Source organism: Pristiophorus japonicus, chromosome 1, assembly GCF_044704955.1.
Source record: "Pristiophorus japonicus isolate sPriJap1 chromosome 1, sPriJap1.hap1, whole genome shotgun sequence".
Taxonomy (NCBI): domain Eukaryota; kingdom Metazoa; phylum Chordata; class Chondrichthyes; family Pristiophoridae; genus Pristiophorus; species Pristiophorus japonicus.
Genome location: NC_091977.1, coordinates 100,793,123 through 100,817,189, shown reverse-complemented (window position 1 = coordinate 100,817,189; position 24,067 = coordinate 100,793,123). Strand labels below are relative to the sequence as shown.

At 46.9% G+C, this 24,067-nt stretch overlaps 1 protein-coding gene across 2 annotated transcripts in view; it reads right to left on the bottom strand.

The window, feature by feature from the left end:
* Positions 1-24,067, bottom strand: part of hsd17b3 (hydroxysteroid (17-beta) dehydrogenase 3) — a 134,502-nt gene that overhangs the window by 3,697 nt on the left and 106,738 nt on the right. For both annotated transcript variants that reach the window (XM_070860700.1, XM_070860766.1), the window contains 2 exons: positions 22,369-22,450; positions 19,991-20,056 (listed from right to left, as the gene is read on the bottom strand). In XM_070860700.1, the coding sequence (XP_070716801.1) occupies positions 19,991-20,056; positions 22,369-22,450 (148 nt within the window). The remainder of the gene's footprint in view (positions 1-19,990; positions 20,057-22,368; positions 22,451-24,067) is intronic.

Sequence of the window (24,067 nt, the reverse complement as noted above, 5' to 3'; positions counted from 1 at the left end):
TATTTTTGGATCCATATGTCACTTAAGATAGTCACTATCAGCTTTTTTATGGCATTACGTAGTTACGCAAGTTACAATTGGTTTTATTCGCCTTTTTAATAGCCGTGTTACCCATCTTCTTCAGGGCTATCTTGGGCACTCCCTTTAATTCGTGTTAGGCATGCAGGACGTTATTTATATCTATATGTCTTCCCTTGGCGCCGTACACTCGTACTGCCATGCTTTGGGTCAATATGTCTCGTCCCTGCACCGTGCGCTTGTACTGCTTCGGGTCAATAGACCTTCCTCTATATCTTCCCTTGTGTCGTGCCCTTGCACTGCCGTGCTACCTCCACGCGCGCATTTTAGGATGCACCTTTTGACCCCCTTCTACCCCTAGATCGTCCCTGTCCTCTGTCTCCGTCCCTCCTGGACCTGCTACAAATGGTTCTTTGTACAGATGTCCTTCCCTTGCGGTTTACAATGCCACAGCTCTAACTTGAAGGTGGTAAATTAAAACATACTCACCCCGACAGCTGGGTCATTGTTCCGTTCGGGAAGTCCGTACCCTGCTCGCAGCGCCAAATGTAAGGGAAAATGGGAAGGCTTCTCCTCCCATGAGCGGGCCCCCTGATATAAAGGGTCGATGCTCGCCCCAACGCGCGTAACAGCCCCCGGAGTTAGCAGGCAGAGACAGATGGCAAGGTATAACGATCTTTTATTACGAACGTCCGGGAACACCTCTCATCACAGCCACCTGTGAGTGGAGATGCTCCCCGAACAGCACAATCATACAACTTTTATACATTTTGAAAACCCCTCCGTTCCCTGGTAAGACCTCCCTAGGGGCCCAAGTTTCCACAGGATAAAAAACGGGCGCCCCTCCGAGCTGGGCGCCCATTTTTCGTGCCTAAAACGGCGCCAGAAAAAAAACGCGCTATTCTCGAGGGCTTGGCAGCTCCTTGTCTGTTTGGCGCGGTGCCCAAGGGAGGCGGAGCCTACACTCGCGCCGATTTTGTAAGTGGGAGGGGGCGGGTACTATTTAAATTAGTTTTTTTCCTGCCGGCAACGCTGCGTGTGCGCGTTGGAGCGTTCGCGCATGCTCAATGTGAAAAAAAAATTGCCACTCGGCCATTTTTGTAGTTCCTTGTAGCTGTTTAATTTTTGAACATTTTTTAATATAATCACATTGCCATCAGCACATCAGCACTGAGGCTACCCTTCTCACTGTCTCCTTCCCCTCCCTCGCCTCCGCGGCAACAAACCCGCTGTCTCCTTCCCCTCCCTCCCCTCCACAACAACAAACCGCTGTCTCCTTTCCCTCCCTCCCCTCCGCGGCAACAACCCGCTGTCTCCTTCCCCTCCCTCCCCTCCACAACAACAAACCGCTTTCTCCTCCCCCCCCTCCCGCTCAGCGGCAACGAACGGCTGCAGAATTCTCCCTGGCTGAAGCACTTTCACACAGGTAGGAAGATGGTTTATTTAATCTTTTCTTTGCTTATAAATGTTTATTCAGGTTGGATTTATTTGTATAATATTTGTAGAAGTATAAATAAGGATTTATTGTAGAATTTAATGAGTTCCCTTCCCCCCCCCTCCCCCCCACCTCGTTCTGGACGCCTAATTTGTAACCTGCGCCTGATTTTTTAATGTGTAGAACAGGTTTTTTCAGTTCTACAAAAATCTTCACTTGCTCCATTCTACTTTAGTTTGGAGTACATTTTCACTGTGGAAACTTTGAAATCAGGCGTCAGTGGCCGGACACGCCCCCTTTTGAAGAAAAAATTCTGTTCCAAAGTAGAACTGTTCTACCTGACTAGAACTGCAGAAAAAAAAATGTGGAGAATTGCGATTTCTAAGATAGTCCGTTCTCCACCAGTTGCTCCTAAAAATCAGGCGCAAATCATGTGGAAACTTGGGCCCTAGATCTCTAATTGGACTGCCTTATCAGTGCTACTTCTCTAATTGGACTACCTTATCAGTGGTACTTTGGATTGACAGGCCAAGACCCTCGTAACCACCTTAGGCCGTGACTAGAATGACTTCATTAGGTCAGAATTTGTTGATTCTCCTTGGTGCCCATGAGTCTGCCTCGAGCCTCTTCGCAAGGTCTTATCAATGTCTGTTTAGGTTCTCACATCGTATCTTGTCGGAATATTATTGAATTAATAACTTCTGGAGCCTTGGTACAAGGCTGAAGAGAGGCCTTTTACCTCCTTATGGGTTGGTGCAGGAACCAGCACTTTAACCCTTGTCCTGCTGGTACCCCTAATGCCAAATTTCTCACAGCACCCCTCTTGCGTGCCAGGCTGCTGGCCTGGCTGAAACCCTCCCTGGTGGCCTAGTGTTTGCCACTAAAATTGCTGCAGAGTTCGCAGCGGCCCTCCCCTTTAACTGAAGGAGAGGGACGTTGTGATGTGCCAGCGCGATGATGTCATCAGCACGGCGCTGATGACTTGGAGCGTCGGCCACTCCGACCCGCCCCCGCTAGTGGCGGCTACTCCAACCCGACCTCACTTCAGCCCCTCTCCTCACACCAACTCTGACCGGAAACAAAAGCCAAAAAGCCAAAGAGCTGAATTTTTCCAGATTGTCCGCCCCATGCATTGGGGCGGGCGGAACACGTGAAAAGCGGTGGGTGCGACCAGTTTCGGGCGGAGAGCAATTTCGGCCCCTAAATGTTTATGGTGGTAGACTTGGTTTTCCTGATGGCAGCCGGCACGGTCTGCCTTGAGACAAACTGATGATTCTGGCTGGTACACTAATGACTTGCTAGTGTCGTGCCTCTTGCATCTCCTCTTCCCACACCTCCCCCACCACCTTTAACCAGTGCCCAACATGTACCCACACTGGTTCATGTGGTTACCAAGATATTCCAGTACACTGGCAGGATCAAGGCACGAGGCCAGCAGTATCCACTCCTCACCAGTGATGGATGAGGGTTAAGGATTTTAAAATATACACATTGCATGGGGGTGGGGGGGGGGGGTGAATTTAGTAGAAAAAGCCATGGAAGAAAGTAGAAAAGACTTAGAAGCAGGGCGTGGATGATAGAGCAGATTTAAAATCATCGAATCTGAAAGTTATGGCACAGGAGGCAACCATTTGGCCCATCTGAAGAATAGCTATCCAGCCTAATCCCACTTTCCAGCTCTTAGTCCATAGCCCTGTAGGTTACGGCACTTCAAATGCTTTTCCAAGTACTGTAAATGTAATGAGGGTTTCTGCCTCTACCATCTATTCAGGTAGCAAGTTCCAGACCCCCACTGGATGAAAAAAGTTCTCAACTCCCCTCTAATCCTTCTACCAATTACTTTAAATCTATGCCCTCTGTTTATTAACCTCTGCTAGGGGAAATCGATCCTTCCTATCCACTCTATCTCGGCTCCACAATTAAGTCCCCCCTCTGCCACCTGTGTTCCAAAGAAAACCCCAGACTATCCAATTTTCCTCAGTTAAAATTCCCTAGTCCTGGCAACATTCTCGTAAATCTACTCTGTATCCTCTCTTGTGCAATCACATCTTTCCTGTAATGTGGTGACCAGAACTGTGCACAATACTCCAGCTATCACTCACTCAGCTTCTCGCCACAGATGCTGCCTAACCCGCTGAGATTTCCAGAATTTTCTGTTTTTATTTCAGATTCTAGCATTCGCAGTATTTTGCTTTTAAAACTGTACTCTGTCACCTAACTAGTGTTTTATACAGTTCTAACATGCTGAGGAGGTTAGAGATGAGTGGGGCCGAAATTGCCCCTTCCCTTAAGGCCAGTTACCGCCGGAAATTGGCGGCCATGCTGCGGAGTGGAATGGCCGCCGATATTTGGTGGAATGGCCGCCATTTTGAAAATGTCGCTCTTGTGGTATTCCGGCAGTGATCCGCTCCCCACAGTACTGCTCTGCTGCTGCCGACCCATCCCAAGTGCGTCATCAGTGCACGCACTGCCGATGTGCCTGCCCGAATGCGAAATTCCATGCTGAAAATCTTCCTCCCGCTGCTCAGTGCCACTGACAGCTTTTTCTGGGCTTGGAGTGCTTGCAAAATGGCAGTGAGGCTGCCATTAAAGGGGAGGACCTACTGCCACGACTGCCATCTTAGTTTTTTTGTCAGCCGACAGCCAGGTCTGGCCGACAATTATGCCCCCGGGTTTGGCCGGGCACCGACAGACAGCCTGGCACCCCCTCTTGGGTGCCAGGCCACTGGCCCGGCCAAAACCTAACTTACAAGAATCGCAGCGGCTCTCCCCTTTTAAATGAAGGGAAGAGACATGGTGACACGCCAGCATGATGACATCATCAGCGCTACTACTTCCCGAACTTCCGTTGACCGCCGCACTTCTGTCCCCATTATGACCGACTTCCACGCCGCTCGAAAAAAAGAGCCAAAGAGCGGAATTTCATGCAAGAGGTCATCACATCTACCGCTGCGGTAAAAACAGTCGAAACACGGTAGGTGCGCCGCATTTTCGGCGGGGGGCAATTTTGGCTCCAGGAAGTCCTATTACAATTGTACAGGGCTGTGGTGAGACCACACCTTGGTGCACAGTTTTGGTCTCCTTACCTGAAGGAGGACATACACGCCTTAGAGCAGTGCAATGAAGGTTCACTAGATTGATCCCTGGGATGAGTGGGTTGTCCTATGAGGAGAGATTGAGTATATTGGGCCTTTACTCGAGTTTAGAAGAATGAGGTGATCTCATTGAAACTTAAGATTCTGAGGGAGATTGAGATGCTGAAGGATTGTTTCCCCTGGCTGGAGAGTCCAGAACAAGGGGCATAGTCTTAGGATAAGGGGTCCGCCATTTAAGACTGAGATGAGGAGGAATTTCTTCACTCAGGGTTGTGAATATTTGGAATTCTCTACCTAAAAGGGTCACCGCCGGGATACCACAAGAGTGGAAATTTCAAAATGGCGGCCATTCCACAAAAAATTGGCGGCCATTCCACTTCGCTGTGTGGCCGTCGATTTCCGGCAGTAACAAGCTTTAAGGGAAGGGGCAATTTCGGCCCCCCTTACTCTTGTACTCCAACCCCCTTACAATAAAGGCCAACATGCCAATTGCCTTCCTAATTGCTTGCTGTACTTTCATGCTAACTTTGTGTTTCCTGTATGAGGACACCCAAATCTCTCTGACCACCAACATTTAATAGTTTCTCACCATTTAAAAATACTGTTTTCTATTCTTCCCCAAAGTGAATAACCTCATATTTCCCCACATTATACTCCATCTGCCACCTTAGTGCCCACTAACTTAACCTGTCTATATCCCTTTCCAGGCTCTGTGTGCTCTCACAGCTTATTTTCCTATCTAGCTTCATATCAGCAAACTTGGATATATTATATTTGGTCCCCTCATCCAAATCATTGATAAAGATTGTAAATAGCTGAGACCCAAGCACTGATCCTTGCAGCACCCCACTAGGTACAGCCTGCCAGCCAGAAAATGACCCGTTTATCCCGACTCTGTTTTCTGTCCATTAACCAATCTTCTATCTGTGCTATTACCCCCAGGAGCCCTTGTGGCCGAAATTGCCCCCCGCCCGAAATGGGGCGCAGGCACCCCGTCTCAATGGTTTTTAATCGCAGCTATGATTGAGGTCACCTCTTGAGCGAAATTCCACTCTGTTGTTTATTTTAAAATTTGGATCCGGTAGTCGCTCCTAATGGGGGCGGTGACTACACTAGAGGGGCGGATACGTGGCGGTGGCAATGCCCGAGGGGCAGATGTGGGGTGGGGGGGGATAACGGAGTGACCACCGCGATGATGTCATCACGGCGCCGCGTCCCCACAGTTTTCTCCTTAACTTAAACGGGAGAGCTTTCGCGATTTTAAAACTTCGGTCCACTGGGCCACCTGGGAGGGTTTTGGCCGGGCCAGCAGCCTGGCACCCAAGAGAGGGATGCCAGGTTTCCTGTTGGTGGCCCGGACAAACCCGGGGGCATAATTGTCGGGCCGACATAGATCGACGGTGCGCACGGCGATGACGCACTTAACACGGATCGGCAGCAGCAGAGCAGTAGAGGGGGGATGGGCGGGGACGGGAGGGGCACTGCTGGGAAACCTTGAAGGGCAATTGCCTTATCAGCAGCCATTCCACGAAAAGTTGGCAGCCACTCAACTCCGCAGCGTGGCCGCCGATTTGCGGTGGTAACAGGCCTTAAGGAGAGGGACAATTTTGGCCCCCTTATCTTGTGTAATAACCTTTTATGGTGCACCTTATCGAATGCCTTTTGGAAATCCAAATAGACTACATCCATTGGTTTCCTCTAGTTCTACCCTGCTACTTATATCCTCAAAAAACGAATATTTATTAAACACTATTTTCATTTCATAAAACCATGTTGATTTTGCCTAATTATATGATTTTCTAAGTACCCTGTTACAACTTCCTTAACAATGGATTTCAGCATTTTCCTGACAACTGATGTCAGGCTAATTGGCCTGTAGTTCCCGGTTTTCTCTTTCCTCCTTACTTGAATAGCTGGGCTACATTTGCTACCTTCCAGAGGATCCTTTACTATAAGATTACTAATTAACCCTGTCTTATTACACAATCCAAGATCTAAAATAACCTGTTCCCTGGTTGGTTCCATGGTGTATTGTTCTAGGAAACTGCCTCGAATGTATTCTATGAACTCATCCTCCAGACTATCTTTGACAATTTGATGTGCCCAGTCTATATGAACAATAAAGTCCCTCACAATTATCGTGCAGGTTCACCCTCCCTTATCCAGAACTCCCTTATCCGGAACCATCCCTTGTCCAGAATTATTCCCAGGTGACGCATGCGCAGAACTCGACATGAACAAATTGAAGTCTTGAAACACAACTCAAGAGCTAGGAAGCAGCTCTGAAGGCTGAGGTCCAACAGAAAACTCGCGACCTAAAGAACAGATGGTGTGCGGAAAAAGCGCAGGAGATCGAGCAACTAGCCAACAACCACGACGTGCATAGTCAAAACCACCTACAGCCTAAGCACCCAAGGTCCTACCCCACTGAACGGAGAGGTACTCATCAAGGACAGAGAGGCAGTCAGTGCCCGCTGGAAGGAGCACTTCAAAGATTGCCTTAACCGAGACTCTGTCTTCAATGGGAGTATCCTCAACTGTATTCCACAGCATGCTACCCATGACCACCTCAGCACAACCCCAGCCCAGCATGAGGTGGAGAAGGCCATCCGACAACTGAAGAACAACAAGGTCTAAGGAGCAGATGGAATCCCCATCGAAGCACTAAAAGCAAGGCAGAGAAGCACTATTGGCGTGAATCCATGAGCTCATTTATCTTATTTGGAAGGAGGAGAGCATACCAGGGGATCTCAAAGATGCCGTAATCGTGACCATCTTCAAGAAAGGTGACATGTCCGATTGCGGTAATTACAGAGGAGTTTCCCTGCTATCTGTCACAGGGAAAGTCATCACAAGAATCCTCCTCAATTGCCTTCTGCCATTGGCTGAAGAGCTCCTCTTAGAGTCACAATGCGGATTCCGCCCACTAAGGGGCACAATGTATATGATCTTCACCGCGTGGCAAATTCAAGAAAAATGCGGGGAGCAGCCAGCCTTTGTACATGGCCGCCTTTGACCTCACAGAGGCCTTCAACGCAGTCAATCAGGAGAGATTATGGAGAGTCCTCCTTAAATTCGGTTGCTCTCAAAAGTTTGCCATGATCCTCTGCCTGCTTCACGATGACATGCAAGCCATGATCCTGACCAATGGATCCACCACAGACCCAATACACGTGCGGACTGGGTGTCAAGCAAGGCTGTGTCATCGCACCAATGCTCTTCTCGATCTTCCTTGCTGTAATGCTCCATCTCACCCTCAATAAGCTCCCCGCTGGAGTGGAGCTAATCTACAGAACAAACGTGAAAGTGTTCAGCCTCCGTCTCCTCCAGTCCAGATCCAAGGTTGTCCCATCCTCTATCATTGAATTACAGTATGCAGACAATGTTCGCGTTTGTGTACACTCGGAGGTCGAACTCCAAACCATTGGCAACACTTTCACCGAAGCGTACGTGAGTATACTAACACTAAACATCTGTTAGATAAATGTTCTGCCACACAGTACTACCCCCCGATTATCAAGATCCATGATGAGCCCTTGGACAACGTGGACCTTTTTCCATACCTTGGTAGCCTACTGTCAACAAGGGCAGATGTCGATGACGAAGTGCAACACTGCCTTCAGTGCAGCCTTCGGTTTCCTGAGGAAAAGGGTGTTTGAAGACCAGGACCTCAAACCCGGCACTACGCTTATGGCCTACAGAGCAGTAGTGATACCCGTCCTCCTAATTACTTCAGAGACATGGACTATGTACAGCAGGCACCTCAAAGCACTGGAGAAGCACCACCAATGCTGCCTCTGCAAATCCATTGGCAGGATAGGCACACTGACGTAAGTGTTCTCGTTTAGGCCAACATCCCCAGCATTGAAGCATTGACCACGTTCGATCAGCTCTGATGGACGGGCCACATCATCCGCATGCCCAATACTAGACTCCCTAAACAAGCGCTCTACTCAGAGCTCAGACACGGCAAGCGAGCCTCAGCTGGTCAGAGGAAACACTTCAAGCACAACCTGTCAGCTTCCTTGAAAAAGTGCAACATCCTCATCGAGACCAGTGAATCCCTTGCCCAAGACCACTCAAAGTGGAGGAGAAGCATCTGGGAAAGCACCGAACACCTTGAGCGCTAGACTTTACACTTTGCCCATTTTTGGGGCGATAGCCAGCAATGTTCCAGCCTTCATGATCGCTGGAACATTGCTCATTTTTTGGATCACGACTTTCAGCTTAGCGATAGAGAGAGAGAGACAGACAGACAGACACTGACACAGTAAACAAGGATGAGAATTTTAAAACTCATCTGAAAGATGGCACCTTGCTGGTGCCATGCTCCCTCCATACTGCACTGGACTGTTAGGTCTAGATTATCGACTCAAGTCTCTGGCGTGGGACTTGAACCCACAAACTTTTGATTTAATGAAGTGATCCCCATTATAAGGCGATTTTCCATTGCAAAGCAATTGGCATTGACGGTTTCCAGCCTTTCTGGAAACGTGACTGTTTCTCCCCTGCCCCCGCTCAGGCCAGCTTCTTCTTCTGGCTCGACCTGCTCCACTGCATCACAGCTAGCTTCTGCCACAAATTTCCTCCCATCCGCTGCTGTAAGTGTCTGCCTACTTTATACAAATATCCCAAACTCTGGGAAATTGGGGTTTGGGGTGCATCATGCCAGCAGGCGAAGCATCTCCCTGCCATGGTACAGTAGTGGAGCAGGACTCACTAAGGAATAATGTTAGGCAGAGAAGTGGATTGAGGAATTCCCACCAAATGTAATTATCTCAGTCAAGGCAATGGTGGGAGGCTGAATGAAGGGAGAAAAGAGTAAGAGAACAGCAGAAGGCAAAGAAAGAAAACAGTAAAGAGGATGGCAACAAGAACAAACACCAGTTATATGCACAAAATAAATATAAAGGAAGGAAACAGTTTGTTTCTGGTGGCTTTATACTTGTGCCAGTAGAAAATGCATATTTACCAGATTTGTATGTAGGAGAGGGTGTAATAATGTGAGGGGTGCAGGTGGAAGATTGTTGTTGTTCACGTTATAGCAAAATGAATGAGAGGCTAACAATAAAATTTTCTTTACACATTCATTTATGATTTCACTATAAATAGTGACCAGCAGAAATCTTCCAGGAGAGCTGTTGTAATCATGTTACTCATTGCACTGGCCCATACAAGATTTGTAACTTTAAAACAGATCTAAGTTAATAATTAAAAATCTAATTTTTTTTTAAGTCTGTGCATGTGGGGTGCAGAATGAACAGGCCTGTGCCAACATAGAACGGAAGCGGCATCCAGAGTAAGGATCCATAAACAAAAAGTATGGCCGCGATTTTGCTGGCGCTCAGTGTACAGGATTGGTAGCGGGTCAGAAGTGAAATTGATAATGATTTACAGCGGGTCGGGAACCCGCTGTCATATCGCGCATACCCTACTTTCCCAACATCGGGTCTGCCTGCGCTGAGCGGACCCGGCCGGCAGCGGCGGAGGAGGCAACTGAAGCAATTATTGGCTTGTTCACAAGCCCTTCACAGTGATATTTTACTCACCTTTTAACTTTAACAGTTTTCCATAGCTTTCACGCATCTCCTGGGCCCCGTCTCAGGCGGAGGTTGAGTGGCCATTGAAGCAGATTGTTGCCGACAGCTTGAGAACTCACACAAAAGCTCCCACTTTACAACTGCTCACTTTCCAAACCCAGAGACTCTTTGGAACACAGATTGAGCTTTCTGCAGGCTGCATGTCTTTGGAGCAAACTCTCTAGCCTAGGTCACCTCATTGCAGCAACCTCGCTCACATTTGACAGATCGCTTCGGTCATCTCAACTTCAACTGCTATGTACTCCATCAGAATGGGAACCATTTACACACTGTTAACTTGGTCCTCAGAATCTGACCACAATCATCCCCAACACCAGCATCACCAACAGCACCAACAACCACACCAACCTTCTCTGCAATCACCTGATGCTGCACAGGACACAGGGCATCAGCACCCAACCACATTACTGCACACCCTGGTTGCCAAATGATGCACCAGGTTGGCACCAGTCAACTACAAAAAGCTTCCCTACAATGCCCAATTCATTCTTTTCACACTCCTGACCATTGCGGGGGTTCCGTTATGTCTCACCATTCACTGCAACTCACAAAGCCACTTCCAAAGATGCACACAAAGGTGTCCAAGAAAGCAAAGTGTTGAAGATAAAGATTTCAATATTTGTGTTGTGTATGCAATAACTCAAAAGACTGAATACTGTAAACTCCGAACAGGTACAAACCTGGCTCTACTTTATTAGGGCCCAAAGCGATTACATTACAAGATGGCTGGCCTTTTATACCTGGGCTGCACACACGTGCACACAGCACAATGACCTCCGACAGTGGCACCACCTGGTGTTGAGTAAATCCAAGCATACATACATGACAATATTCCCCTTTAAGATATTAGTAACGGTCTTTTTACAAATTGAGACAGTCTCCGTTCAACTCCAGCCTTGGGCAAGCGTTCTGAGTCCATTATGACTGGGGGCTGGGTAGCCGATCTGATGGGAATGGCAATGACCACATCAGGGATTGAAAGTCCAGATTCATTCACCATGTCAGTGATTGAAAGTCCAGATTAATTATTGATAGCAATAAACACTCTGTTACCCTCCTTGGCCGTAACAGTACCGGTGATCCATCTGGGACCTTGACCATAATTCAGTACATACACAGGATCATTGATAGGAATGTTGCGTGACACAGTAGCGCAATCATGATACCCTTGCTGACTTTGACGTCTGTATTCGACACGATTATTCAAGTTGGGCTGGAAAAGAGAGAGCCTGGTCTTGAGACTTCTCTTCATCAATAGTTCAGCAGGGGAGACCCCAATAAGCGTATGGGGTCTTGTCCTGTAACTAAGCAATATGCGTGACAAGCGAGTTTGCAGTGAACTTTGAGTTACACGTTTCATACGCTGCTTGATAGTTTGGACCACACGCTTTTCTTGTCCATTGGATGCGGGTTTGAATGGTGCTGACCTCACATGTTTGATACCATTGAGTTTCATGAACTCTTGAAACTCCATACTGGTGAAGCAAGATCCGTTGTCGCTTACAACGATGCCAGGCAGACCATGCGTAGCAAACATGACATGAAGGTAGCTGTGGATGTACTGAATGACATGATTATACACTCTATCCACTTGGAATAAACATCCACCACAACTAAGAACATCCTTCCCAGGAAGGGACATGCAAAGTCGATGTGGATCCTGGACCATGGTTTAGATGGCCATGACCAAAGACTCAGCGGCAATTCCACTGGTGCTTTACTAAGCTGCATGCAAGTGTTGCACTGATGCACACATGATTCCAGATCAGAGTCAATTCCAGGCCACCATTCATGAGACTGGCAATGGCTTTCATCATGACAATACCACGATGCGTGCTGTGTAGATCATGCACAAATTTCTCTCTCCCTTTCTTGGGCATAACAACACAATATACCCCACAGTATACAATCTGATTGAATGGATAGTTCGTCTTTGCGACGGTTGTAAGGTTTGGTTTCCTCACACATTTGCTTGGGTATGGCAGACCAATCACCACTAAGAATACAACATTTCACAACCGATAATATCGGGTCCTGGCTGATCCAGGTCTTAACTTGTTGGGCCGTGACAGGGGTTCCTTCACTTACAAAAGCATCCATGACTAACAGTAGGTCGGCCGGTTGTGGCGTTTCCACCTCCGGTGTGGGCAACGGCAGATGGCTCAATGCATCGGCACAATTCTCAGTGCCAGGTCTATGGTGAATGACATCATCATAGGCAGATAATGTCAACGCCCATCTCTGGATGTGGGACGATGCATTGGTATTGATATCTTTGTTTTCTGAAAACAATGAAATGAGTGGCTTATGATCTGTTTCCAGTTCAAACCGAAGACCAAACAGATATTGATGCATCTTTTTAACCCCATACATACAGGCTAATGCTTCATTTTCTACCATGCTGTAGGCTCTTTCCACCTTTAACAAACTTTTTGAAGCATATGCAACAGGTTGTAATTTGCCCGACTCATTAGCTTGTTGGAGCACACAACCAACTCCACATGACAAAGCATCACAGGCCAATACTAGACACTTACACGGATCATAATGTACCAGCAGCTTGTTAGAGCAAAGCAGATTAGTAGCTTTCTCAAAAGCTCTATCTTGAGACGCACCCCAAAACTACTTGTCGCCTTTTCTTAGCAGCATGTGCAGTGGCTCTAATAAGGTGCTCAATCTAGGTAGGAAATTACCAAGTAGTTGAGTAGACCAAGGAACGAACGCAGCTCCGTCACATTCTGAGGCTTGGGTGAATTTTTGATGGCCTTGGTTTTCGAGTCCATAGGCCTGATACCATCAGCAGCAATTTTCCTCCCAGGAATTCGACTTCCGATGCCATGAAGACGCACTTCGAGCGTTTCAGTCTGAGTCCCACTTTGTCCAAAGGATGTAGAACCTCTTCCAGGTTGTTCAGATGTTTGGTGGAGTCACAACCTGTGACCAGAATGTCATCTTGGAACAAGACGGTTCTGGGGACAGAAGTCAGTCGGCTCTCCATGTTCCTCTTAAATATGGCTGCAGCCGAGCGAATTCCAAAAGGGCACCTGTTATAGATAAACAGTCCTTTATGAGTGTTGATGCACATAAGTTTCTTCGATGTGTCGACCAACTCCTGTGTCATGCAGGCCAATGTCAGATCCAGTTTTGTGAATGACTTCCCCCCCGGCTAGCGTTGCAAACAGGTCATCAGATTGGTAACAGATACTGATCCTGTTTCGAAACTCGGTTGGTCGTAACCTTGTAGTCTCCACAAATCCTGACTGTGGTGTATGCAGCACACAAATCACTGACTCCACACGGTCTGGTGTTAATCTAACTGCTGTGACCTTTGTCTTTTATTGAACAGCCTCAGAGTGACTCTCAGGTGTGGTGGTCAGCCTTTTATACTGCCTCTTGCAGGTACTTTCAGGTTTCCCACCACAGCGCCCTCTGTGGTGTACCATTGTGCTTATTATACATTTAAGGTACCAGGACGATACACACATCAATACATAACATTGACAGTGCCATTATTTTTCAACACGGGAACAATGGGGCTGGCCCATTCGTTAAATTCGATCGGTGATATGATCCCTTTACGCTGGAGTCTGTCCAGTTCGATTTCAACCTTCTCCCACATCATGTACGGAACTGCCCGAGCTTTATGATGGACGGGTCTTGCATCCGAGTCCACGTGGATCTGCACCTTGGCTCCCGTGAAATTGCCGGTGCCTGGTTCAAGCAGCGAGGGGAACTTGCTCAGCACTTGAGTACATGGAGTATCATCCTCCAACGACAACGCTTTGATCTCATTCCAGTTCCATTTGATTTTTTCTAACCAGTTCCTGCCGAACAGCGTTGGACCATTGCCTGAAACAATCCACAACAGTAAATCGTGAACCGCACCATCATACGACACCTTGATTACGGCACTGCCAATCACCATTATGAGTTTTTTAGTGTACGTACACAACTTGGCATTGACTAGACTCAGCTTAGGCCTCACAGCCTTAGTATCCCACAGCCTGCCGAATGTCCTCTGGCTCATTATTGATTGACTCACACCCATGTCCAATTCCATCGATACCGGCACACCATTAAGTTTAACTTAATCATTATCGGTTGGCTCTTTGTTAGGAACGAATACAGTCCATACACTTCCTCCTCTGGTGTCTTGGATTGCATATCAGATCCATGCTAGACTGGTCATCATCCTCCACGTGGTGTGTCGCAGCACGCTTGCTCAGTTGCGGACACATGCGCTGGAGATGCCCCAGTCTCCAAAAGCCTTTACAGATATACTGTTTAAACTGACACTGATGATGCCGATGATTTCCCCCACAACGCCAACACTGTGATATTGGATTCATTCCTGTTGGCAGACTTTCTGAGCAGCCACAGGTTTCGCGACGCAGTCGGGAAGGCCCTGCCATATGCAGCTCTGCCAAACGACGATACTATCTTGTTTACAGTACTTGCTGAGTTCTGATTTTTCAATTATATCTGCTTTAAGCTTTTGTCCGTCGTCATGCATGATTGGCCTTGCTCAAATCCAGTGTCTCCGCCGCCAGTAGCTTACGCAGGATCACCTCATGGTTGATGCCGATTACAAAGAAGTCCAGCAGCATGTCTGCCAAAACAGTTTCGAACTTACATGGTCCAGCTAGATGTCTTCGTTCGGCAACGAATTCCAATACATCCTGGCTCCCAGAACGAACATGCGTATTGAATCGATATCCTGAGATGATGATGCCTTCATCTGGTTTGAGATGGTCACGTATCAGAGCACACAATGTTTCATAGTCCTTGTCCATTGGACTAAAGGGCGAGAGGAGATTCTTTGAGTCCACAGATTTTTGGACCGCAAACCGTGAGGAGGACCCGAATTGTGTGTTCCTCTTTCTCCATTTTGTTGGCCACGAAGAAGTACTGGTTCAAACGGGCTACAAAGTCTGTCATATCTTTTCCCTCCACGAATCGCTCCAGAATTCCAATTGTGCTCATTTTTGCATGCAAAGGTTCGTGTTACCTCGTCGCCAAATGTTGTGTATGCAATAACTCAAAAGACTGAATACTGTAAACTCCCAACAGATACGAACCTGGCTCTACTTTATTAGGGCCCAAAGTGATCACATTATAAGATGGCTGACCTTTTATACCTGGGCCGCACACACGTGCGCACAGCCCAATGACCTCCGACAGTGGTGCCACCTGGTGGCTAATAAACTCAAGCATACATACATGCCAGTTTGACACCACATTAACAGAAACTTTACATGAACATTGGTTAAAACACAAAAGTGCCTACCCTTGTGTATTGTTAGTTGGTATGATTGGACAAGGATGAGGGAGTGTGTGTGGGGTGGCTAGTGAGATGGGGAAGTGATAATGTAGATAGAGAGGGATGGGTGGAGGTGCAAAATAAGTTGGTATGTGTAAGGATGTGCAGGAGTAGGGTAGGGAAGGCAGAGTGATGGGATGTGATGAGTGGCATAGCAGGATGAGGTTGCATGTGGCTTTGCAGTAACATTTTGTGATCCACTTAGATAATTGAAAGGTTTGCACCATATCTCGGCTTGTGCCCTCCTCTGCAATGTGCAACCAGGCTGTGCTGATCTCATGGTGGGGGTCTCTTCCATCCATTGGAAGGGAAGAGAATCACCCTACATGCTGTGAGCATATGGAGGGAGTCATGGGAGAGCCTGGGTGCAGCCGTGCACCTCTGCAGTGCTCATCAGTGTTGTAGAACACTGGCAGCACAACTTTCAAAATAAATTTACACATGGTCTCTTTAAGGAAACCAGCTGATGACATATCATCAAATGACGTCATCAGACCTGCTTTCTTCAATAGGCTGGGAAACTCGCTGGGCGGGCTTAACAAGCCCAATCAATGGAAAGTCATGTCGGAGGCCAGGATGGAGCCAGCAGCAAGGCCATGACCCGCCACCAACATCGCCCACCTTGGACCCACTGAGGTAGGAAAAAATCGGGGCCCGTGTCCAACTTGACTGACCAGCTAATCAAACAAACTGGGATTTAAAATTTGAATTTTAACTGCAAAAACAAGAACATTTGTTAAACAAGTTCAGCAGCAATAACCTTCCTTTAAGAATTGAAATGAAGCAGGTAAGGTTGTAGGATTACTCATGGGAGATTTCCGTGCTGAGGCAGAGGCTGCCTAAAACACATGAAATCCTGAAGTGCATGATCTTCCGTAGCTCCAAAACCCGTGATCTATAAAATATAGCAAAGCTTTGTATCTGATGTATAGACCTGCAACGTCAATTTTATGAGGTCACTGTGTCACAACGCGCCCCGCTGAGAGTGGGGTCTCGCAAAATGACCATATAGCCACAACTGCAAGAGTCATTTATGGTAAAGCATTCCATGATCTAATAATCCTGTGAAAAAGATTTCTTCCATTTTTGATCAACTGGTCACATTCCTGAGTTTGTGCCCCTTTGTTAACTAATTTGCCAAACAGAGAAAACAACCTTACCCTCCGCAAACCCGTCAGAATTGTGAAAACAGCAATTCAATTCTTCCTCAAGTTAAAACATGCCCAAGCCTTTCTTCCTAACTTGAACCCTTTATCCCTGGTGTAATTCCAGTGAATTTTCACTCTACATAGCTATACCTCTCGATCATATTATCATATTTGTCCACTATCTTACCATTCAGGGTATACTTCATTTTGGCACCAGAATCGCTGTGCACTCGCACTGGCCATATTTGCCGCACAAAGAACTGACCACACAACAGCACACCACTGGTTGCCATGCCTTCAGCTCCAAGGCCCCAACCTCTGGAAGTCCCTCCTTAAAAGGTCTCCTTACTCCTTTAAGGCACTCCTTAAAACCTACCTCTTCTGCACTAATATCTCATTATGTGGCTCAGTGTCAAATTTTGTTTGACAACGCTCCTGTGAAGTACCATGAGACAGTTCACTAGGTTAAAGGCGCTATATAAATACAAGTTGTTGTACATCAATCAATTTCTAGACTGCAAAGTCCAAAATGAATAACTTAATGAAGAAATGACAAAGCATGAAATAGAAAAACTTCAGGAAACATTGAAGTATCTTTAACACAATTCTCATGGAAGGCAGAATTGAAAGCATAACCATGAGATACTGAATGCAATAGTAGCATCTGGATTATCTGGCAGAATTATTATAAAACATATACAACAGATTTTCTGCGCTGCTTTGCCTCGGGATGCAAACATAGAAATTGAAGCACAGAATTTTGAAATGGAAAATGCTCAAACACAAACAGCTGTAAAATCTCAGACAAAATAGGACTTTAAATGATAAATAACATTGCTTCATTCTTGGATTTTTCCCCCCAATATTATCTCTTTATTGGACTCTAAAACGGCAACATAGTTTGTCCTTGAAGATGTGACTCCAGCACAGTCAGTTTGCACTTGCAGCATGTGGAGTTATGCCAGTTATACATGATAACAGTGTTTACCAGATTCAACTCGACATATACAGCAGAACTTTAATTGATAGCTGGGAGTTTTTGAAGCTATGCTGATAAGGATGTCTCTACAATAATGCTCCACACTGCACCACAAGTTATGCTCTGGTCTTTTAGACAACATTCTTGCTTCAGTGGAGCACCATAGATCTACACCAGCTAGCAGAACCTGTCATTGTCAGTGATTGGAAGTGGAAATAGAAATACCACCATCCACCTCAGGTGCGCTTTTAAAAAAAAAACAAGTAAAGTGGGCAACAAAGATATCTGATGACAAAGAAGCCACAACTAGATAAGTCAGGCCCAAAGTATCTACTGTTGTCCAGAGATTGCGTAATCATACTCAATAAACATAGCAAGTAATCAGTGGGAACCCATCTGTAGTATTAATGCGGCAGTTTGGAAGCCAACCTCCACACACTTACGTTTGTACATGGCCTTCTTTGACCTTGCAAAGGCCTCTGACACTGTTAACCGTGAGGGACTGTGGAGCGTCCTCCTCCGTTTCGGCTGGCCCCAAAAGTTTGTTGCCATCCTCCGCCTGCTTCACGACGACATGCAAGCCGTGATCCTGACCAACAGATCCACCACAGACCCAATCCATGTCCGGACCAGAGTCAAGCAGGGCTGCATCATTGTCTGCACACATTCAGAGGCTGAACTCCAAATCATAGTCAATATCTTGACCGAGACATACAAAAGCATGGGCCTTACACTAAACATATGTAAGACAAAGGTCCTCCACCAACCTGACCCCGCCACACTGCACTGCCCCCTGTCATCAAGATCCACAGTGCAGGCCTGGACAACGTGGACCACTTTCCATACCTCGGGAGCCTATTATCAGCACGGGCAGACATAGACGACAAGGTTCAACACCACCTCCAGTGCCCCAGCGCAGCCTTCAGCTGCCTGAGGAAGAGAGTGTTCGAAGATCAGGCTCTCAAATCTGGCACCAAGCTTATGGTCTACAGGGCTGCAGTAATACCGCCCTCCTGTATGGCTCAGAGACCATATACAGCAGACATCTCAAATCGCTGGAGAAATACGACCAACGATGGCTCCGCAAGATCCTGCAAATCCCCCTGGAGGACAGATGCACCAATGTCAGTGTTCTCGATCAGGCCAACATCCCCAGCATTGAAGCACTGACCACACTCGACCAGCTCCGTTGAACAGGCCACATTGTTCGCATGCCCGACACACTACTCCCAAAGCAAGCGCTCTACTTGGAGCTCCTACAAGGCAAGCGAGTGCCAGGTGGGCAGAAGAAATGTTTCAAGGACACCCTCAAAGCCTCCTTGATAAAGTGTAACATCCCCACTGACACCTAGGAGTCCCTGGCCAAAGACCACCCTAAGTGGAGGAAGAGCATCTGGGAAGGCGCTGAGCACTTCGAGTCTCATCGCCGAGAGCATGCAGTAAACAAGCGCAGGCAGCAGAAGGAACGTGCGGCAAACCAGACTCCCCACCCACCCTTTCCTCCAACGACTGTCTGTCCCACCTGTAACAGAGACTGTAATTCCCGTATTGGACTGTTCAGTCACCTGAGAAGTCACTTTGAGTGGAAGCAAGTCTTCCTCCATTATGATGATGACTGATGTTTGTAGTATGACTGGAGCAAGAATTAAAAATACTGCTGAGAAACTAAGAGGGTGAATTTCTGTGGTAACTTCAGCAGAAGAATCAAAGAAAGCCCTGAAAATGGCATGGTGTCAAGAATCTAAGTTATGAGGAAAGGTTCAAAAATTATGCATTTTATCTTTAGAAGTGGAGACTTTGAAGTGATTTCACGATTAGAAGGAAACTGACAAAAGTGACCAAGGCAAATTCTTCTTTTTGGTAAAGGGTTCAAATTAGTTAAAAAGGGTAAAGAAGTTAAAAATTAGGAAACTGGCAGTAAGAAGGGAAATTAAAAAGCACATTCTTTCTCAAGGATAATAAAGAATTGTGGAATAAATGACCAGAAAAGCTATTGAAACAGACAGACAATATAAATGGGTTCCAAAAACAATTAAATGCATTTTGGAGAAAGGATTGAAAGATGGTAGTTAAGAAGGGTTTAACCCATGAAACGGGACAAAAGGTCTTTCCTTTTTCTTAAGTTCTTGTGCTCTAACTCACTATGTAGGGAATTGAAAGAAACCATGCCCACTCATCCCTGGTACATTAATGCAATATGAATTGAGCCATGTTATTTTGGATATATTTTACTGGTCTGCTTCAAAAAAGTTTACTATGACATTTATCGAAATATTGTATTGCAAAACTAAAATGCTAAGTATTTATACAGTGGAAATGCAGCAGAAACACACAGCACGGGCTCCATGTTTTTCCATTTCACACAAGCATCCTCAAAAGGATAATTCACTTTTACCTGAATGATAACTCCCTCTGAACAATATTCAGCTTGACAGCCTCTGGAGAATCTTTCCATAAAAACCTGACACATGATTTAATGAGAAACAGAAATTTATACATTTTAAATTATCCGGAATATGTCAAGCAAAAATCTATTTTAAAGATCTCAGATTATTAAGAGAATTTATTTTTAAATCATAAACAATATGCAATCTAATGCATTTGCATCTCTTTGGAATTTCAGGCCGCACATTCATAAAGTCAAGAAATCAGCAAAACTGATAATATTGTGGTGCTCTGCATTGCCACTTTTCTCTTTCAAAGACAATGATCCTTTTCTGAGGTGTATATGCTCCCTCCTTTTCTCTCCCGAATAGTACCACTTTTCACTTTCCATTGAAATAATTAGCTGAACACGTATAGATGAGGAAAAAAGAATTTGTTTAAAGGGTATGGTCATGAAAAATGCTTGGAATTCTTTTTAACACACTGAGCCCAATTTACATTATGGGAGACTTCGGGGTCGAAATTCAGTACCGTTGTGTTGGAGGCGGTGACAATGCATGAACGGTGATTTTACCGCCAGGCAGTAATCGCCGCCTCAAACTGCCAAATTCAGTTTTGCCGCCCAAAGATGAGAGAGCAGTGCTAAAAGTGGCATTGCACACTCATCCTCGGGCACCAACGGAGCGGTAGCTCAGGGGTCCTACTGAATTTCCTGACGGTAGGCTGCCGGCAGGCGAGTTGAAAAAACTGAAAAAGTAAATTTCCGAAAACTTCTAACCCACACCCACACTTCCCCACTGGTGCCATTAATACATAAATGCTGAAGAAATTAAAAACAACTTACCTTGATCTCTGGACAATACCGCCCCGGAATCCCCGATGTACCGATAGCTTTTTCAGGCCGTACAAACGCCTGCCGGTAAGGCCACCGTACCTACCTAATTTCGCAGCCGCAGTGCCAAGGGGATGTTGCACGCTCGATGACATCACCACGTGGGTGGCGGTAGAGCGCGCAGCGGTACATCTTGACACCTCCCCCAGCGCCCAACTAAATTTCTCGTGAGCTGAGGAACCCGCTTCCCGCCAAGGGTAAGTCCTTAACTATCCGTTAGCCGCCCATCTCCGGTGCTAATGGGTGGCATTGCAAATGGAATTTCGACCCCTTCAACTTTCCCAATATTAAATGGGCCAATGGTGAACCATCGAGTGTAATGGGGAGAGTAGCTGAGAGTTTTGTGGACACTATCAATGATTGTTTCCTGACACATGTTGGTGAGGCAGCTAGGGATAAACAAATTCTAGATCTGTTTTTTTTTAATAATTGAACCTAGTGCTGTATCAAACCTCCACGTGAGGCAGGGGGTGGGGGGGGGGCGGGGAGTGGGGGGGCAGGGGGGAGAGGAGAGAAAGAACACCTGGCCAGCTCTGATCACAATATAATTAGGTTTAGTCTTATTGGCCAATCCAGAGCTGCAGATTTAGGAGACCCAATAGAGGTCTATCAAATAATTAAAGGACCAGATCTCTAATGATAGATTATTCCACTTCAATAGATTGAGGAGGGGAGGACCGGGGACATGAGTTTAAACTATTCAAGAGTCAGAATAGACTGGATGTTAGGCAGTTCTTTTCCCAAATACTTGTGAGCCTCTGGAATACATTCCCAGCTGCTGTGTTGGGTGCCAACTCTTTGTATGCCTTCAAGAGGGCGCTGGACAGGTTCTTGGCGAGGACAGAGATCGTATCATACAAGAAGGAAGTGTCTTTATAGGTAACACTTTGTCTATGGACCAGTTGCGATCTCCTGAGGGGGTCGGAGAAGAATTTTTACAGAGTATCTTTTTCACTTATTGGCCGTGGTTTTTTTTCCCTCTCCCAGGAGATTAAATGACTGTGGGGGACGATGAGAGGAATTAGAAAGTTTTACCTTCCAATAGCATTTAATTTATTTAATTTCCTTATTGAGAGCATACAAAATAATAGAAGTCAAATACGACTTGAGAAAGGAAAATAATTTTTTGAAAAACCAGAAACAAGTCATCAATGAGTCAGTTTTCATAACGCTTCTTGTATATTTTTCTGAACAGAACTACACATCATTGGTTTCAACCAGGAATTCCTTCGAAGCTGCTCCTGCTCCACTGCTGAAACTTCACCGGAAATACAACAGAAACCCTGTTTGTGCATAAATGGGGTTTCTACCGCACTTGCAATGAAACTACAAGGGCGGAGCTGGAGCAGCTGTGAGAAAATACCCATCCTTAATTGCTTATTCTGTACTCTGTGAATTTTTACTTCTAGTTCTAAATAGAGGAATTCAAAAATATATTTTACAGGGAAATATAGACCTACTAGATTAACATGATAACCTATTGATCTAAAACGCACCTTAGTAGAACTGTACAAACAGTATACAGGACATGGGGTATTAGCCACACCAGACGAAATGTTCAGGATCAGACCCTTTTGCCTGAAAGTGCAACATTGCTTTATATAAAGATTAAAATATACTTTACAGATAACCGTCATTGTCTTTCCAGAGAAAATAGATTAGATTAGATCCAAAATATCCAGTTATTTGCCATAACACTTGTTTTGTACATTTTTCTCTTCAGCCACCTTGCCCCATTCTGTGGAACTCCCTGCCTATACCCAGCCCGCTACCACTCCACTTCTTTCTCCACCATTAAAAACCTTCTCAAAACCCATCTTTTCGACCAAGGTTTTAGTCTCCTCCCCATAACTCGGCACCCGTTTCTTTGGTTTAAAAAATATATATTTTACCTCCCCATTCCCCCTCTGTAAAGGTTCTTGGGACATTTTCAATCTTAGGGGCTGATTGACAGGCTGGCTTACAGTCGGGTGGGAAACGCTGGATAGGAGGCCACAAGCACAGGTAGGCAAGGCTGTCCTCGCCTCACTGCAGTTACTAGAAGTCTTGAGGTCTGGGATCCCCAGGGCTTCAGAGACTCATCATATTTCAAGTGCCAACTTGCCTCCTCACAACAGGTTGGCTGCCCAATCTGTCTCCATTCAGCCCAGAAGTGGGCGGGTTGGAGTCAGGATTCAGATTTTTAATACTTTAACACCCTCATGCCCCCAATTCACCCATTTCTTTTAGGTTAAAATGCTCCTTTCTACTCCTTCCCTCCACCCACCCACCCTTCTTTGGGCCCAAGTTTCGAGCCGTGCCTCGAACGGCGCAGTCCCGACCTGGACGCCCGTTTTTCACGCCACAAAGTGCGCCTAAAAAAACCCTCCATATTGTCCACCTCCCTACAGGTCCTCTGGCCCTCGGCGCAGCCAGCAAGAGCTGTACGGGGCGGAGCCAGGTCCCTGCGCTGAAAACAGTGCCGGGACCTCTGCACATGCGCGCTACAGTGGGCACGCAAGTGCAGTAGCCCCAGGCGCCCGAAACTGTGTGGGAGGGGCCCGAAGCACGCAGCCCCTAGCCCTGGCCGAATGGCCTCACTGGGGCTGCGTGATTAAGGCTCCTCCCATGGCCAGCTCCTGCTTCCTCCCGACCCGACTCCCGCTTCCCGCCCCCGCCCCCGAACCGACACCCGCTCCCCCCTCCCCCCCCCGCCTCCGGACTGGATCCGACCTGACCTCCCTCCCCCCGACCTGACCTCCCTCTCCCTCCCTCCCTCCCCCCGACCCGAACCGACCTCCCTCCCAAATCTGGTGCTGGGGACGGGCCCTGCCCGAAGTCTCGGGCCCAGCCCGTTCAGCCTCCCTCCCCCTTCTCCTTCCCCCCCACCCCCCCCAATCTCCTTCCCCCCCAATCTCCTTCTCCCCCCCATCTCCCATCTCCTTTCTCCCCTTCTCCCCTTTATCCCCTCCCCCCTTCTCCCCATCCCCCTTCTCCCCCATCCCTCCCCCTTCTCCCCATCCCTCCCCCTTCTCCCCATCCCTCCCCCTTCCCTCCCTCTGCTCCCCCCACTCTCTCCCTCTACGCCCCTCCTCCCCCTCCCCTTGCTGTCAGAAACACAGACACTGACAGAGAATGAGAGACACACACAGACAGAGAGATAGAGACACTGACAGAGACACACTGAGGGGGGCATCCCAGCACGCTGTTGGAGGG